This window comes from Candidozyma duobushaemuli (genome assembly GCF_002926085.2).
Source record: "Candidozyma duobushaemuli strain B09383 chromosome Unknown A_B09383, whole genome shotgun sequence".
Classification (NCBI taxonomy): Eukaryota; Fungi; Ascomycota; class Pichiomycetes; order Serinales; family Metschnikowiaceae; genus Candidozyma; species Candidozyma duobushaemuli.
In genome coordinates, this window is record NW_020289901.1 from 2,675,075 (window position 1) to 2,692,053 (window position 16,979).

Consider the following 16,979-nt stretch of genomic DNA (forward strand, 5'->3'; position numbering starts at 1 on the left):
CGCTTCTTTGATTGTAGAAACTGGCACTTAGAGTACTTCTTATCTGAATTACGAAAACCTTTCGCTTTCCATAAAATTGGAAGCCTTTGGCTTTCTATAAAATTGGAAGCATACTTAAAAGTACTTCTTTATTACCAGGTAAACCTTATTTCTGATAGTCCTAAAGCTGAAAATTTCAAGGCCCTTGCAGACCTATTTGAACAGTCAGGATAGACACATCAGTGGAGAGTACAGCTGCACTTTCTCATGCCCTAAAATCTCAGAAATTATAATTTCTAAGTCTCCCAGGTTAAAAGAGCAAACTCTCTTAACCGTGGTCCTTGGGGAGGCTGAACAAAGAGGTGTGAAGGGAAGTAATAAAGAGTATGCTGATCATCAAGTAGCCCTAAAAAGCTGAGAAGCTCTTCATGCTCGAAGGTTTCTCACTGACCAGAATCTGTGCCATTGGAATACACACTCGACCTTTCTCTTTTCGTAAAATACCAATATCAAGTCGTACCGGGTGGCTCAATGCCTCTTGAAAACGTAATCTATAGAAAATAGCATTCTTTCTTCCACATTCGGCAACAATACCTTCCATCCAATAAAAAGTCCCAATCAATGAAACTCGCCATTAAAACTTCCCACCAATGAAACTCGCCACTAATGAAACTCCCGCCAATGAAGCCTTCAACCAATGAAACCTTCAATCGAATCCACCCCGACCAATCAACCGCCACATTCACAATACACCACACGTCCATTCACCAGACCCATAAGCACATGCCGCTGAAATAAGCTTTGGTTCCTGGAAGTAGCAATTTTGCATCCAACGCTCCAGCCGCAGCCCACCGATAATGCGATACCCTCTGGACCGTTTTCAGCGGAATCGGCGTTTCGTCATCCATACCGATACTAAAAAATTCACATTGTACTTGCCAATTTTCAGCCACCTCGCTACCTCCGTCTTCACAATGCCCCAGCTTTTTTCCCTCCATATTGCCTCACCTCACACAATGCACCTGCGTCTAGATTAGGCGATGGAGTTCACGAGAAGTGGCACTTTGACACTTTGCAGTTTCACGAGACTTTCCGCTTGCAGCATTTTCGTGTATTTGCAGAAAGTCCGGAGCTCCCCGCCGTGCTATCTCCTATTCCCGGCGGTTAGGGTGTATGCACAGAATGCGGCGTTTCCGTAAAAAAACGTCAATCTGGGGTAGCTGGAGTGACACCGACCCTGGCGCTATACCAAGTAGGATATGCAAAAAATGTGAAAATACTCAGCGAATTGTTTGCTCGGTTCGAGACTGGAAAATCCGGATTGTGTTTTTAGATGGAACAATTGGCGATTCTCCTGTGTCGCATGCATAGAACACTTTGCCTCTTTAGGAAAAGCCAGGCTCGCATAGGTTATATCTACAGATCATGACCGATTTAGCGGCCGTTTGGGTGTCGTCAGAAGCGAAGTGAAGTCGAAAACAAGAAATTCCAGCACAACCGTTTTTTTCAAAACCACTCCTCGATCCACCAAACCCGGGCGTCCTGCCTGGTCCTCCATGCAAATGGCTGCAAAATAAAGAAAATCCATCCACAAACTACCAAACCCACCTGCACCGGACCTGACTCTTCTCGTGTGCAGCCTCCACCTTCACTACCGTCTCCTTTCCCCTTTTGGAAAGAAATTGCCTTTCTCCTCCGGAGGTCTCTCTATCTCTCCGACCTACTTAAACACACCGCTTTGTAGACTTCCCCGGCATGCTTCTTCTCTCGTTCGTTTTGTGGGCTGTAGCTGCAGCCCAGTTCATAGTGCCCACGCCGCCTACCAAAGACGACTTCTATGTGGCGCCCAAGAACCTTTCAGATTACAGGAACGGTGACATCATCGCCTCCAGACCAGCACCGGCCATGATCCGGTCCATCTACTTTCCCATGAACGTCAAGAATGCTTGGCAGCTTTCGGTCAGATCGGAAAACTCCCACGGCGACCCTACCCAGGTGGTGACGACGATATTGGAACCTTACGACGCTGACCCCAAGAAGCTTTTGTCGTACCAGCCTGCTCAGGACTCGTCCTCCAATAATTGCAGCCCGTCGTACTCCATGTTGTTCAACGCCCCGATGGACACAATTGTGGTGCAAGCGGAGATGGTGCTTATGGAAACAGCATTGGCAAAAGGGTGGTTTTTGGTTGTTCCAGACTACGAGGGTATCCAGGGCGCATTCACTGCTGGAAAGCAGTCTGGTCAGGCTACTTTGGACTCGCTTCGTGCCGCTCTTAATTCAGAGGATATTTCCGGAATCGACCCCAAGGCCAAAGCGGCCTTTTGGGGCTACTCCGGTGGTACTATCGCTTCTGGATGGGCTGCTGCTCTTCAGCCTGATTATGCGCCTGAGCTCAAACCCAATCTTATTGGGTGTGCTTTGGGCGGCTGGGTGACAAACATAACCTTGACGGCCGAGGCCACAGACGGCACCATTTTCGGTGGACTCATCCCCAACGCTATCAACGGCTTGCTCAATGAGTACCCTACGCTTTCTCACCTTGTGGACACGGAAATCCAGAAATCCAAGCAGGAACGGTTTCTTGCCGCCAACGAAAAATGCCTTGTCACGTCCATCATCCAGTACATGTTTGTGAAGTTCTTTTCGGGCAAGAACCCATGGGCCACCCGAGGCTGGGGTTTCTTTGAGCTTGACATTGTGCAAGAAGTGGTGAGGAACAACTCCGCTGCTATCAGTGAAGACGGCCCGATTCCAGAAATCCCCGTGTTTGTTTTCCACGGCACCGAGGACGAGATTGTGCCGTTTTCGGGAGCTCAGAGAGGATACGATAACTACTGCGACTGGGGTATCGACAGTTTAGAGTTTGCTGTTTCCAACACCACAGGCCACATTTTAGAGGTGGTCGAAGGCAGCGGTGCTGCGCTTGTGTGGCTTGAAAAAATGTTCAACGGAGGAAAGCCTGTGGACGGGTGTAAGAGAACCGTGAGAACCACCAATATCGAGTATCCTGGTGCCGATGTCCAGTACCGCCAGCTTGTCAGAACGCTCTTCAGCTCTATTGCTGGCGGTGATGTCGGAGAAACCACGAGGAATATCACGGAGTCGACGATGGTGAGCAAGATCATGACGCTGGCGTTCAGTTCGCTTATTGAGCATATTGGTCCTGTGGCTTTGAAGAGAGAGAACGGTGCCGAGATGCCTGAGTTGCGTGGTCTCAACGATGTCATGCGTTTGTGGGAGCGGGAAGGCGAGGACCCCATTGCCGAGCTTGCCAGGAGGTAGAGTAGTTAGTAATGTATTAATATGGAGTTGGTTGTAGGGTGGTCTGGAGAGATGAAGCAAGAGGGCATTTGGCGAGCGGTGACTATTGATTTTATGATAATAAGTGGCTAGGAAAAAATACAAAGGCTATTCAGGGACGGGTTGGGCTTTGATGCTTGGTACTGAGTTTACGAATTGGGCAAATTCATTTGATCTCAGTCTTGTCCACTACTTAAAAGGTTTGATACCCTTTCTGGTTAGAATGAAGAAGTCAAGTTATGGAATGACCGACGAGAATCATCAGGACCTCATCCCTACAGTTGGTGTTTTGACCCTGTTCGTGGTCTTGTTCTATTCAAGAAGCATGAGACCTGGTCGACCACTCGAGCAACTCAGACGTCCTTGACATTGGTTTAAAGAGTGGAGAAGGAAGAGAAGTTGTCAAATCGAGGTTGTATGCTAAATCCCAGGGTGACATAAAAGCCCACAATCGTTACAAGAGTTTATAGTCTTACAACTGATTGGAGAATTGGACTGATTGCCTTAGGTATCAATCCCGCAAAGTATTCCAATGCTGAACCTAAGAAATTGTTCAAGGCAATAACAAGAATCCGTTGACAAAGAGTACAAGCTGGCTGACGCAGAATGCAAAAGTGTGGACTCGATGGTGTGGGATAGTACTGACACACCTAAATAGACATTGACCTCGTTTGAGCAGAGTAATTATAAATAAAGCTGGAGGAACTTTACTCGTGTTTTACTATGTACAACTTCTTATTTTTTTTTTTTTTTTTTTGAGTATCGGGTAAGTCCGTCCTTAGCGGTGCCATAGTAGGGGTCTGGTGCGTCAAAAGTGTTGATAGTCCAACACCCACCACTAAGCCCGCAATGCTAGCCAGAACACCCTGACGGCTTGCAGGGGCAAAAGTCTCCACCTAAACCACCTCATGGGCTCATTTGGTCCAAATAACCGCACATTTCGATTTTTGGTAAGTACTCCAATTTTTGCACCTTCTCAGCTTATCCGCATGCAACCTACAAACACAGGATACCCCACCAATATTTACCCAACTTCCTATTTCACAAAAACTCAAAATTAGAACCAAAACCAAAACCAAAACTCAAAACTCAAAACTCATTTTTCCCCATCCCTATATTATCAATTATACAAAAGAGGCACAATAGGAAAGTGAGAGGGGTCCTGCTGCAACAATGCCTCTCGGTTAGACCGTGCATTAGTCAAAAGCGAAACGACACTCGGCAAAAATTCGTCTTATCCGGCCGTTGGTGCCACAAAACCACATTTTCTCCCTAACAATAAAACATTTACGTTCCTGGCGATCAGCCGCTCGGAATCTGCTGTACAATGACATCCACGTGGTTGAGGAACCACAGGTTAAGTTGGGCCAGCGGAAAAGCAATATTCGTGTATCCCGCCGTTCAGGCTGAGTTTGGCTGTTGTGATTGTTGTGTACTAATTTGGTGATGCTGGATACCGTCTAGGGCAGCGGGGTCTGAAACTCCAAAGAGGTGATATTGAGCAAATGGCTGGAATGATCGCAGCCAGTCTATGCACCAAAAGTCTACTTTTAGCTTTACTGAAAAGAAGTAATTTTGAACGGGCTCAGCACAGCCCACCAAACCGCCATAATGGATACACCTCAATGCCAGCGGAAAAGAGGAAGATCCGAACAAACTGGGGATCCGGACATGGAAGATCCGGACCTGTAGGATCCAGAACACAAGGATACACGAAACAAAAACGCCGTCAAATCCCCTTTCTTCCATTGATTGGCACTTCACGGCTTTGTGTCAGCTTCACCACGTGTAGGCATATTCCACAGTCATGGCAAAGTCCGTCAATATATAATGAAGCAGGGCCGTAGACCGTTAGCTAAAAAATGCTTGCTGGGATTTTTGCTGCTGTGTTTCTCTGGGCACTTGCTTCCGCTGCATGGGTATCACCACCTCTACCTCCATCTCAGGACCCATTCTACGAGGTTCCTGGAAATGTGTCAGGGTACGAAAATGGCGATATCATCAACTGGAGACCCACCCCAGCCCAGCTCCGATCGGTTTATTTTCCATTGAATGTCGAAGGCTCATGGCAGCTTCTAGTCAGATCAGAGGACTCTGAAGGGAACCCAACGGCTTTTGTCACCACGGTGATTAAACCGTACAACGCCATTCCATCGAAGGTTCTCTCCTACGAGGCTTTTGAAGATTCAGCCTGTTTGGACTGCAGTCCCTCCTACTCTGTTCTTTATGGTGCATCCATGAGAACCTTCAGTATCCAGGTGGAGGTGGCCATGATGAATATTGGCCTTTCCAAAAACTGGTACGTTGTTCTTCCAGACTACGAGGGACCCAGATCGGCGTTTTCAGCAGGCGTCCAATCTGGAAAAGCCACCTTGGACGGGATTCGTGCTGCGTTGAAATCGTCAGAAATCACCGAAATCAGCAACGACGCCAAGGTGGGTCTTTTTGGGTTTTCTGGAGGATCCATAGCGGTGGGATGGGCAGCTCAGCTTCAGCCTGAACATGCTCCAGAGCTAAAGGACCATATTATCGGTGCAGCCGCTGGCGGTTTTGTCACTAATATGACCCTGTCTGCTATCGCCATGGATGGAACCTCATACTCTGGATTGGCAGTTGCAGCGGTAAACGGTCTTCTACAGGAATATTCAGGACTTCTGGACGTTTTGGAAAAGGAAATCAACCCTGCAAAGCTCGACACTTTCTACAGAGCCAGAAGCCTATGTCTCAGAGAGCTTTCTGGGGTATACGACTTGACCGAGCTATTCACAGGCATAGATCCGTGGATGACTAAGGGCATAGGATTCTTCGATGTGCCTGAAATAAAAAAGGTGCTTGAACAGAACATTCTAGCTTTGGACGGCGGTGTTGCCCCAGAGGTACCCTTCTTCATATTCCACGGAGAAGAAGACGATTTGGCTCCGATAGAGCAGCCCCAGAGAGTATATGAAAACTGGTGCTCGTGGGGTGCTCCTTCTGTGGAATTTGCTGTTTCCAGCTCCACAGGCCACCTGCTTGAAGCTGTAACTGGACTAGGTGCCGCTTTTGCATGGCTAGAAAACCGGTTTGACGGATATCTTCCCGTGAAAGGCTGCAAGCGGACCGTCAGAGACAACAACATTGCATACCCTGGAGCGTATCCCAATTATCAGCGTCTTTTGAATACTTTCTTCAGAGGTATCTTTGGAGAGAAGATTGGTGACGATCCTAGTGAAGAGACCATGCTAGCCAAGATTCTTGCTTTTATTTTGAGCGAGTGGATTGGCGTTTTGCAGGGAGAGCAGAGAACGTTGGAGAGTCCCAGGGTCGGTTTGGCTGCAAATTCTTCTGGGCTGAGGGTGTTCAAAGGATTGGGTGATGTGGTGGACCTCTGGAGGAAAGAGAAGATCGATCCATGGAGGGTCATTGAGGAGGCCGAGGTTAAGCGATAGGTCACCCGTTTTGAAGTTTTGTGAGGTAGGCTTTACATTTTGAAGCTTTCAGGTGAGGTAGGCTTTACATTTTGAAGTTTTTGGATATGGTAGGCTTTACATTTTAAGTTTCAGGTGAGGTAGAGTTCAGGTGAGGTAGGCTGTATGACGAGTAATGATCTTGATTCCCTACGTAAAGACGGTTTCCAATACGCTAAAAGCCACTGGACACTTTCCCAACCTGGAAAAATACCCCACATCCAGCGAAATTAAAATATTCTTCAGACCCAGGACAAAGATAAATTCTTCACCTGAACAATCAACAAGCCTCCAAAAGCGCATCCTCAACTCCGACGCTGATCACCATTGTACCGTCGACTTGAGTGAAAAACAGCCAGCGCCCAAACTTCAAAAACCGTAAATGCTTTTTCTTTTTCTTCTTTATTTGCTGGTAAACTCAGCCTGCGCTTTCACAGCACCCTTGGCTCCGTCAGAAGACCCATTCTACGAAATACCCGAAAATGTATCGGATTACGAGGTCGGCCAGATCATCAGCTGGCGTCCTCCGCCGGTCCAGCTCCGAAGCGAAATACTTCCCTTGAACATCAAAGACGCCTGGCAATTGCAGGTCAGATCCGAGGACTCTTTTGGAAATCCCACATCCGTCGTTACCACCATAGTGGAACCGTACAACGCCGACCCACGAAAATCCTCTCGTACCAGTCTTTTGAAGACCTGCCCAGCGTCAATTGCAGCCCGTCTTACGGAATTTTGTTCGGCGCCTCCATGGACACTTTTCCCACCCAGTGGGAAATGACCATTATGGATGTGGCCTTGCTGAAGAACTGGTATGTGGTTTTGCCAGACCACCAGGGCCCCAAGTCGGCGTTTACGGCGGGATTGCAGTCTGGCCAGGCTGTTTTGAACGGAATCCGGGCGGCCTTGGATTCGGGAAGTTTGACCGGAATTGACCCAGATGCAAAGGTGGGACTCTATGGGTACTCTGGTGGATCGGTTGCTTCTGGATGGGCAGCCCAGATTCAGCCTGACTACGCTCCAGAGTTGAAGAAGAACATAGTGGGAAGTGCTTTTGGCGGGGTTATGACCAACCACACACAGACGCTTATTGAAAATGACGAGACGGCCTTTGCAGGGTTGGTGGTTTCCATGATCCACGGAATCTCCCACGAGTACGAGGCGTTGATTCCCATCATCGAGGAGGCTGTGGATCCGGAAAGGCTTCAGGATTTTAAGGCAGCAAGGAATATGTGTCTTGGAGAAATCTCCGAGAAGTTCATCTACGAAGAGCTCTTCAATGGATCCAACCCATTGTTACAAAGCAGCCTTCTCGCCGACCCAGAGATGGCAGCCGTTTTACACAACAACACATTGGGCCTTTCCAAATCAGCAGGCGTCCCGGAAATCCCCATTTTCATCTTCCAGGCCTTGCACGATGAGGTCATCCGAGTCAACCAGGCCGAGGAGGTGTACGAGAAATGGTGCTCGTGGGGTGCGCCTTCGATCGAGTTTGCCGTATCCAACTACAGTGCTCATGTCTCCGAAGGCATCCTTGGAATCGGCACCGGACTCGCCTGGCTTGAAAAACTCATGAACGGAGAAAAACCAGTCGATGGATGCACCAAGACATACAGAACTACAAACACGCTTTACCCCGGCGCCGACGTGATGATCCGCCAGTATTTGGACACATTTGTTCGGGCTGTTTTTGGGCAGAAGGTGGGGGAAGAAACCAAGAATTTCACCGAGTCAACGGTTTTGAGCAAAATCTTTGCGTATGCGTTGAATGGCGTATTCAGGGCGTTTGGCCCGTTCAAGCGGCAAGAGGGCGTGGGCACTAAAACTAGCGAAAAGCCACAAAAGCTGCTTTTTCACGGATTCAGAGATATCATCGAGTTGTGGGAATCCGAGGGTATCGACCCGTGGGCTGTTCTCTATGGGGAAACCACAGTGCTGTTTGAGGCGTGAGTGCACAATCTTCTATACAGAGTTGGCTGGAGACCAGCGTAAATGCAACTTCTGGAAGCAGGGGAGTTTAAGTGGATGTTTCACCAAAGCACCCCACGATATGGGATAAGCACGTCGACGCAGGGAGTGCGTGCAGCCGGGGTTCCCGAAAAACACGCTGGCACTGTGTGTAGGAACGAAGCTTCACCGCGTTTGCAGCCAGAGGTGGTCCCTATAGCTTGTTTTCTAGAGATGCTGAGAAAAACAACGCAAAAATAGCCAGCCCCGCAGCCATGACACATTTCCGGGAAGTACAAGTAGCCTGATTTGCCGGACCAGATCTGTGGGGTTACCAAAACGGTCTCACATTAGTGCCAGTGCGCCAGCGAAACGATAACAGATGGTGCATCAGCTTCACAGATTCCGCTTTGCGGCTGGGTCCGAGGTTCGGGTGGTTCCGCCATTGGATAGTAGGATTTGCAATTTCAGCCGAGTTCCAGCCATCCCAGTCAGGCGTTCCGACATTTCATGTGACCGTATGTTGGTTGATTCTAGTAAGGCTGGTGTGTTTTCTGGGCGCTGTGATATTTTGAGACATGCGATACAAAAACAACACGGTTCTGCGGCGGCGCCGTTACCCGTTTAGACGGAATTGTGGGGGTGGGGATATCATAACGTTGCACTTCGTTTATGAGTCTAATCAGGTTTAGTAGTACAACCAGGTAGTCTAGTATAGGGCGTCTTACGATTCGGCGTCTGACTTATAGATCGTAGATCGTAGCACCCACCAACAAGTCGTTAAGACGGGTATCTCGTACTTCAATCGATTGCTTTCACAATCGATCCATTTTTGCCAGATAGTACCGAAAAACCGCAGGTTTGTTGTCAAAACAGCCACTCCTGCGGGTCAAGTGTAAGCGAATTTTAGCTACATGAGTCTCACTTGCGTATACCCGGTGCCACCGCGGTGGGGCTAGCGTGCCTGCCACAAAAACTTCAAACAGCCTGTTTACCTTCATTCTACAATTCTTGCCAGAATCGGCTCGTAAGTGGGACAACGGTACAGACTTTTGCCTCCTCTTTTCGATTGTACTGACGCACCACGCTCGCTTGGTATGTCCATGCAGCGGAGCGCCCACTGCCTGCAGTACCGCATATTGGAGAGCCCATGGCTGCAAAACTACCCTTGGCATATAAAGCGGCGAGAATCCCCAGTTTTCAAAAACACAATCCATGCTTTTTCTTTCGCTTCTCTTGTGGGTCACAGCGGCCCTGGCCTTGTTCAACCGCCCCACGCCCCCCTCCAGGGACAGCTTCTACGATGTGCCCCAGAACGTCTCCGACTACAAGTACGGTGACATTATCGCCGTCAGACCCACCCCCGCCAAGGTCAGATCGCTCATTTTCCCCATGAACGTGAAGAACTCGTGGCAGTTTCTCGTGCGTTCCGAGGACTCGCATGGAAACGCCAATGCCTTTGTGACTACCGTCTTGGAACCCTTCAACTCAGACCCATCCAAGGTGCTTTCCTACCAGCCATGGCAGGACTCCAACAGCATCGACTGTGCACCCTCGTACGCTCTTTTGTACAACGCCAACGGCGACACCATCACCACCCAGATGGAGATTCCGTTTATCCAGTACGGGCTTCTGAAGGGCTGGTTTGTGGCTGTTCCAGACTACCAGGGCCCCAAGTCTGCCTTCACGGCGGGCCACCAATCTGGAAAAGCCGTCTTGGACGGTGTTCGTGCTGTGCTTAGATCCGAGGACGTGACGGGAATCGAGAAAGGCGCCCTGGTGGCTCTTTTCGGCTACTCCGGTGGTTCTTTGGCTTCTGGATGGGCCACCCAGCTCCAGCCAGCCTATGCTCCAGAACTCAAAGCTAACCTTATTGGTGCTGCCATTGGCGGTTGGGTTACTAACATCACGCTGACGGCTTTGGCTTCAGATGGCACTTTTGCAGCTGGTCTCATTCCCAACGCTATCAACGGTATTATTTCTGAGTACTCCGACTACGCCAAGCTCATTGACAGCGAGATCGCCATATTGAAGAAGGGCCGTTTCTACGCCGCCAAGGAGAACTGCCTTCTCAACTCGGTGGTGGTGTACATTTTCCAGAAATTCTTCCTGGGTCTCTTCCCCTACTTCAAGAACAGAGTGGGCTTCTTTGATGTGCCTGAAGTCGCCGAGATCGTCAGAAACAACACTCTCGCCTACGTCAAGCTGGACGGCGTTCCTGAAATCCCCATTTTCGCTTTCCACGGCGAAGCGGACGAGCTTGTGCCCATCATCCAGCCTCAAAGAGCCTACGACAACTTCTGCGAATGGGGTGCTCCTTCGATCGAGTGGTCCATTTCTAAAAACACCGGCCATGCCATTGAAACCTTCCTTGGCGTGGGCGCCGGACTCAGTTGGATCGAAAAGCGTTTCAACGGTGAAGCTCCCATTTCTGGATGCCTGAAGACCACGAGAACCACCAATCTCGAGTACCCAGGCGCCGATGTGATCTACAGCCAGGTGATCGCCACCTACGTCCAGGGCATTTTTGGTGCTGACATTGGCGAGGATACGATTGATATCAACGACTCCACATGGCTCAGCAAGATCATTCTGTACGGTTTCAGCAGGTTCCTCGGCCTTGTGGGTCCAATTCCGCTCAAGAGAGACGACACCATCAAGGACGTTATCGGCAACCACACCGTGGACGAGTTGTACAAGGGCTTCCTGGACGTCAAGGTGTTGTTGCAGCAGCACCAAATTGACCCTATCAAGGTTCTCGAGGGTGACGCTGATATTGAGGTGTAATTGTGTAGATAATGGAGGTGCCATTAGGGATTGAGTAGGAAGTAGTCATTGGAAGGGTGTGATCTGGAAATGGTGCTTGGAATGTTATTTTTGATAAGTAGTCGAATTTGTTGCAAAGCTACTTTGGGCTGGGTTGGTACTAGATGGTGAACTGAAGAGGAGCTGGTGGGATGGTAGCTATTGCAAGCGTGAAAAGGTGATGTATGTGGTTTTGTGGTCCTTAGGGGATCTGGGGTATTTTGTGATACCATAAGGAATGTCTATCTTGTCGTGTAACGAGGCTTAATGGATAGAAAGTGGGAGAGGGGCTTTTGCAAATTTTAGATTAAAGTGATTAGGAGCTGAAGCTGCCTAATTTTGGAGAAGAAGTGATTTTGGGTAGTGAATTCAACTGAAGGACATCTGCTGCAATAGTTTCGGGTCAGCCTAAAAACAAAGATTCTACGTTTAAGATAGTACCAAGCCTAATTACACCATAGGGAAAGCTGCACCCTGCTTGGTAATAGAGTCTAATGATAAAAAGCTACGAGGAATGAGCCAGATTGCTCGAATCGATGTAGATGGCATTGACGGTGTATGTTGTGAGACTGTTTTCAGAGTGATAGTTGCAGCTCAATTGGAGGCCAGGTCAAGAAGCAGAATTGTTGAAAACATTATAAATAGAAAAAAACACCCATTATTAGAATTAGCAAGATAAAACAAAACTACGGCGGAGACTTCGTAAGCGGTGATGACATTATACCAGGGTTTAGCAGGGTCTTGTATAGTTCTGGCTAAAGAAAGGTGTAAAGGCTACATAACATAACAGTCATTTGGTGAATTGTAGGGCATCTAGGATCAGAAACCTACTGGCCAGAAAACTCAAATCGAAATATAGAAACTACGGGTATGCCAAAACCACCACACACTCACATCCAAAGAAACCCCTCCAACACCCACAAACCAACTTCAACACCCACAAACGCAAACTACTTCATAACCTGAATTTTGTACCCGGATGAGCAGAGCCAGGATCCCTAAACCACGGTCTATTTTTGTACAAAGTTTAGTCCCTACAATCCCTGCGAGCCGATTATGAGACTGTTTTGCAGCCATGCATTGGCGGTAAAGCCACCAGACCCCATTGGACCAGCCGCCATGAAGTGGAAGCTTATCTAAAGTATGAAGAGGAGCAGAAAATTTAGAGTTTGGGCTGACTGGGGAAGCCTTGATTTTGATAATGCAAGGTCTGCTAACTACACCAGATCTCATGTAAAGCCGCCTAGGCTTCAACGGAGACACAATGTGGATGTATTCTTGGTTCTATGAAATTTAGCCCCGATTCAAATGTGCTTCACTAGTCCCCCAGGGAAACCAAAAGTGAAAATCAAAAGTGGGTTGCTTCTGAAGTACCACAAACGCTGCAATTCGCCGAACCACCGGACTTTTTCAATTTTCCAAAAAACCCCCAATTCCAAAACCACACAGCCAAACTCCCCAACTTTAAAAATTCAAATTATTCACTTCCAAATTTCCCCAGATCTCTCGCCTTCCTCGGCTATTCGGTTGCTTGCTTAACCGAGTGCGATCACCTACATCTACAGTAACCTGCTAACAACAAAGAAACCACCAACACCTCCGCCAATTTCACCATATTTCCGCCAAATCGCCAGCTCCACCCGCCCAGACGGAAAATCCACCTGCTGCTGCCGTTTCAGCCCAAACACCCGTGCACCACAGCATCCTCCACCAAGAAACACTTGCTGCAGTTGAAACATCAGAACCACCAATTCCCATAAATTTAGCCGTTTCCGTCCACAATGCCCCACGAATCGGCACCGCCGGTTTCGCTGGTCCAGGTGAATACGCAAGCGTCCGCCACCATCAAAGAAGCAGCTCAGGCTGAAGAAGAAGAAGAGCTCAGACCTTCATCGGAGCTTCATCACATCAAGCTTATATCCGTGGCGCTCAAGGAGGCCGCCTTGGACCTGCCTTCATTTCGAGCTTCCGTGACGCATCTCCATACCCAGCTCATGACGACGGAAAAGTGGATTTTGGCGTTGCGGTCCAGTTTGACCAAGATCCCCAAACAAGTCAAGGAATTGCAGAGTTATGTCAACTCCTTCTTGGAGTATTTGATGCCGCAGAGTCTTCTGGAAGGCTTGGTCGACCAGGAGTACACGCAGCAGGCCATGAATACGATCTTCGACGGACTAAAGCTGGTCTGGGATATCAGCTTGGGATTGCTCAATTACCTGGTTCCCCGGCTAGAATCCACAAAAGACTCCATCATGGAGCAGATCGCCTTGTACCAAACCCACAAAATCCGTTTTGACGAGGCCCAGGCCAACTACGACAAGTTTCTACGGATCCACATGGCTACACCTAAACTGAAGGACCCAGCTTTGGTCATGGAGGATGCCTTGCAGCTTTACGCCGTGAGAAAAGAGTACATGGAGGCCAGTCTCGAACTTATTATCGAGCTCAATGAGCTTGTGGGGTACGTCAACAACAAAATTGTCCGTTTTATCTACCTCATGTGGCACCAGAAAATGGAGCGTTTTGGCTCTCATCCGGTTGTGCAGCAGCTCTTGAACGACGTGTGGGCACAGCTCAAACGTGTTTCTTCCTGGTGTGACAACTATAGAGGCTCCGTGAAACGCCTTCATCGTGATATGATGGCTGCAAAAAAGCAGATCCAGGAGTCCACCAGTGCCAGTTTTGTACCTTCCGGAGACTTGAACGACTACCGAACCACTCACGTCAATGCAAAGGTTTTGTCCGCTTACCCCGAATCTGCGGTGGAAAAGCACGGCCATTTGTTCATGAAGACGTATGTTGACAAATCGACCAAGCCCGTCTGGGTCCAGCGGTGGGCCTTCCTTCAAGGCGGTGTTTTTGGTCTTTTGGTTCTCAATCCGTCTGGAACGGCCGTTCAAGAGACCGACAAAATCGGTGCTTTGCTCTGCAACACAAAATTCACAGCTAACGAAGAAAGACGGTTCTGTTTTGAGCTCAAGACCATCGATACAACTCTTGTGTTCCAGACAGAAACAGTGCAGGAGCTAGCATCGTGGCTCAAGGTCTTTGAAAACGTCAGAACCAGAATCACCACCAGCGGCGACCCGATGACCAGTTTGTTTGGGATCGCCAGTAATAGGTACCCACCGCTAATGTCCGAGTTCGCCAACTCCAACAACACAACTACTGATAGACAAATGACGAACTCGAAAATCATCAACAAGGAGGGCCAGATCATCACCTCGTCGAAGCTCTCCGCTCACTTAATGAAGAACCAGAGGTTGTTCCAGAACTTTGTCTACAAGCAGGTTGCCAGAATACGACTTCCCTTTTTCACCGAATCCAGTCGTTCAGCACTTATAGCCTACAGTTTGGCAGGTTCAACTGCTGTTCCCACAGCCCTCAGCGCTAATATCTGGGGATCACTTAATTGGGGGTGCTACTATCTCCACGAAGATTTCCACCCCATTTCCTATGATGACGTTGCACCAATGCCAGAGGAGCCATTTTCTAAGCAGATTGGTCAGGGAATTATGGTACCGGCAAACTATCCCGATACGCTTCTTGGTAGTGAAATCCAGATGAGAGCGCTTTTCGAATCCGAGGTTGACAACAACGAATGCTGTTTACTTTCTTTCTACTGCCTCTGGCTGCCTAATTCCAACCAAGAGCTTCGAGGCACGGCATTCTTCACACAAAAAAACTTGTATTTTTACTTACATGCTCTGGGATTTGTGGCCTTGAGCAAAACACCTATTGACCAGATTGTCGAAGCAACCTGCGTTGTCAAAAAGAGTTACGACTACATGAAGATCTTCAAGGTCAGCGGCTCCATTAAGACGAAATTGTTCGTAGGTGACGGTATCTTGATTGCTCAAAAGATCAACGGTATTATCCAGAATATTGCCAGTGATAGTCCTTTGTCAATCGACGGTTTGATAAACAAGCTCAAAGATATCGAGAGGGAGTACGCTTCTGAAAAAGAGCGTATTGAACGTTTGGCTGAGCATAAGGCGTCTCCTAATGAAACCAGCTCCTTTGAAATCGACCCTAGAAAACATGAGGATAAATCCAGCTTCAGAATCGATTTCAGTGAGGATATGAACTTCCTCTGCTCTCACACCGTCAAGCTCCTGCCAAAAGCTGTTCTTCATGCTCTTATTGGACACAAGTCTCATATAATGGATGCCTCTTATCCCGTCGTTTCCGTCAAGTACATCAGTCAAGGTGCATGGATGAAGATTCCAGGCAACGAACGTGGTTTGTACAGAGACTTCCTTTCGGCCATTGTTTATCACAACGGTAAAGCCGATACTATCACCGTTAGGCAAGAACTTGAGGAGATGAGCGAGAATGAGTACTACTGTTTGAAAAGTCTGAGATCAACTCTCAAATTTGGCTTGGTCCAATTCGAAATCAGCACGAGAATAGTCATTTTTTCCAGCGAAGGCGGCAATTCTAAGATTTTGAACTACGCTAAAGCGGATTTCGACAGGAAGACAATCTTCAATCCTCTTCTTCGGAGCTTATCGAAAACCTTCCAAACCTCCTTTGCCAGAGGTGTATGCCGTCGTCTTGACAAAAGTGCAAAGGTTATCGGAAGTCATGGCCAGGTTGCAAAGGCGATTTACATGTACGGAAAAGTGCCTGTCACGGATGTACCTTACGAAATTCCTCAGCTGCCTCCAACTCAATTGGACCTTGACACATTATTCCGTTTGACCTTGAGAGGCACACTCGGTTCTATTATCAGGCTGATCTCCACATTCATCTATTTTGTCGTTCGTTCTACACAATTGTTCTTGAGCAGCTTGTCGATGAACAAGGTTTTGGTCTTCATTATCATACTTATGGGAATGATGAACGTCTTCCTTATGGGCAGGTCCACTGTCACCTATTGGCAGGCTCGTAATGCCAAAGGTGTCATGCTAGATATTATTCAGGGTGAGCCAATGATAATGGAGCGGGCCATTTACTTGAAGGAAGTGCAAGAGCTCATCAAGAACACACACGTTACCGAAGATAACTCGACATGTTTCCGCATTTTCCAGGACCAGTCGTTCATCCAGAACTATGACCAGGCGCTGGCTTGGAAGTTGAAGTATGAGGACGACATTGCCCGTTCGGTAGCCACCAATCTTAGACGGACCTTGCGTGAGATTGGTATCAGACGAAACGAATTGGTGGTGAGTTTGCAAATGCTCAATCAACTCGAGGAGGAAGTTGCCAAGGGCGAGTGGCGCAACTGGCTTCTGGACGAGCTTGAAAAATGCGGCGTTCTCATGAATCCAACCAGTGAAGGTGAGACCCTGAATGAGATCAAGGCCAGTTACACCGAGGGTGTGGACAACTTGTTAGCATTTTGCGACTGCTGCTCTAAAGAAATGGCACAACTCAGAGGCAGCGAAGGCCAGGGCCAGCTGTTATTTTGATTGCTGGGCCATGTAATGATAATGAATAGCATACTCAGGGTGATAATGTAGAGCCTGGATAGATGCGATCATCCGCCAAGATTTCCAG

At 48.3% G+C, this 16,979-nt stretch overlaps 5 protein-coding genes across 5 annotated transcripts; all 5 read left to right on the top strand. All coding sequences in view use genetic code 12, as the record gives it.

Moving 5' to 3' along the window:
• Positions 1-1,734: 1,734 nt before the first annotated feature.
• Positions 1,735-3,264, top strand: CXQ87_001217 (uncharacterized protein; the record flags this gene model as incomplete). The annotated part of the gene is made up of 1 exon (XM_025479764.1): positions 1,735-3,264. One exon carries the CDS (start codon positions 1,735-1,737, stop codon positions 3,262-3,264), a length of 1,530 nt encoding a protein of 509 aa, XP_025339237.1.
• A 1,880-nt stretch (positions 3,265-5,144) lies between these two features.
• CXQ87_001218 (uncharacterized protein) lies at positions 5,145-6,710 on the top strand (the record flags this gene model as incomplete). The annotated part of the gene is made up of 1 exon (XM_025479765.1): positions 5,145-6,710. One exon carries the CDS (start codon positions 5,145-5,147, stop codon positions 6,708-6,710), a length of 1,566 nt encoding a protein of 521 aa, XP_025339238.1.
• Positions 6,711-7,511: 801 nt separating this feature from the next.
• Positions 7,512-8,675, top strand: CXQ87_001219 (uncharacterized protein; the record flags this gene model as incomplete). Its single annotated transcript, XM_025479766.1, has 1 exon — positions 7,512-8,675. One exon carries the CDS (start codon positions 7,512-7,514, stop codon positions 8,673-8,675), a length of 1,164 nt encoding a protein of 387 aa, XP_025339239.1.
• Positions 8,676-9,887: 1,212 nt separating this feature from the next.
• Positions 9,888-11,459, top strand: CXQ87_001220 (uncharacterized protein; the record flags this gene model as incomplete). The annotated part of the gene is made up of 1 exon (XM_025479767.1): positions 9,888-11,459. The coding sequence occupies one exon, from the start codon at positions 9,888-9,890 to the stop codon at positions 11,457-11,459; it is 1,572 nt and encodes a 523-aa protein (XP_025339240.1).
• Positions 11,460-13,258: 1,799 nt separating this feature from the next.
• CXQ87_001221 (uncharacterized protein) lies at positions 13,259-16,891 on the top strand (the record flags this gene model as incomplete). The annotated part of the gene is made up of 1 exon (XM_025479768.1): positions 13,259-16,891. One exon carries the CDS (start codon positions 13,259-13,261, stop codon positions 16,889-16,891), a length of 3,633 nt encoding a protein of 1,210 aa, XP_025339241.1.
• Positions 16,892-16,979: the final 88 nt, after the last annotated feature.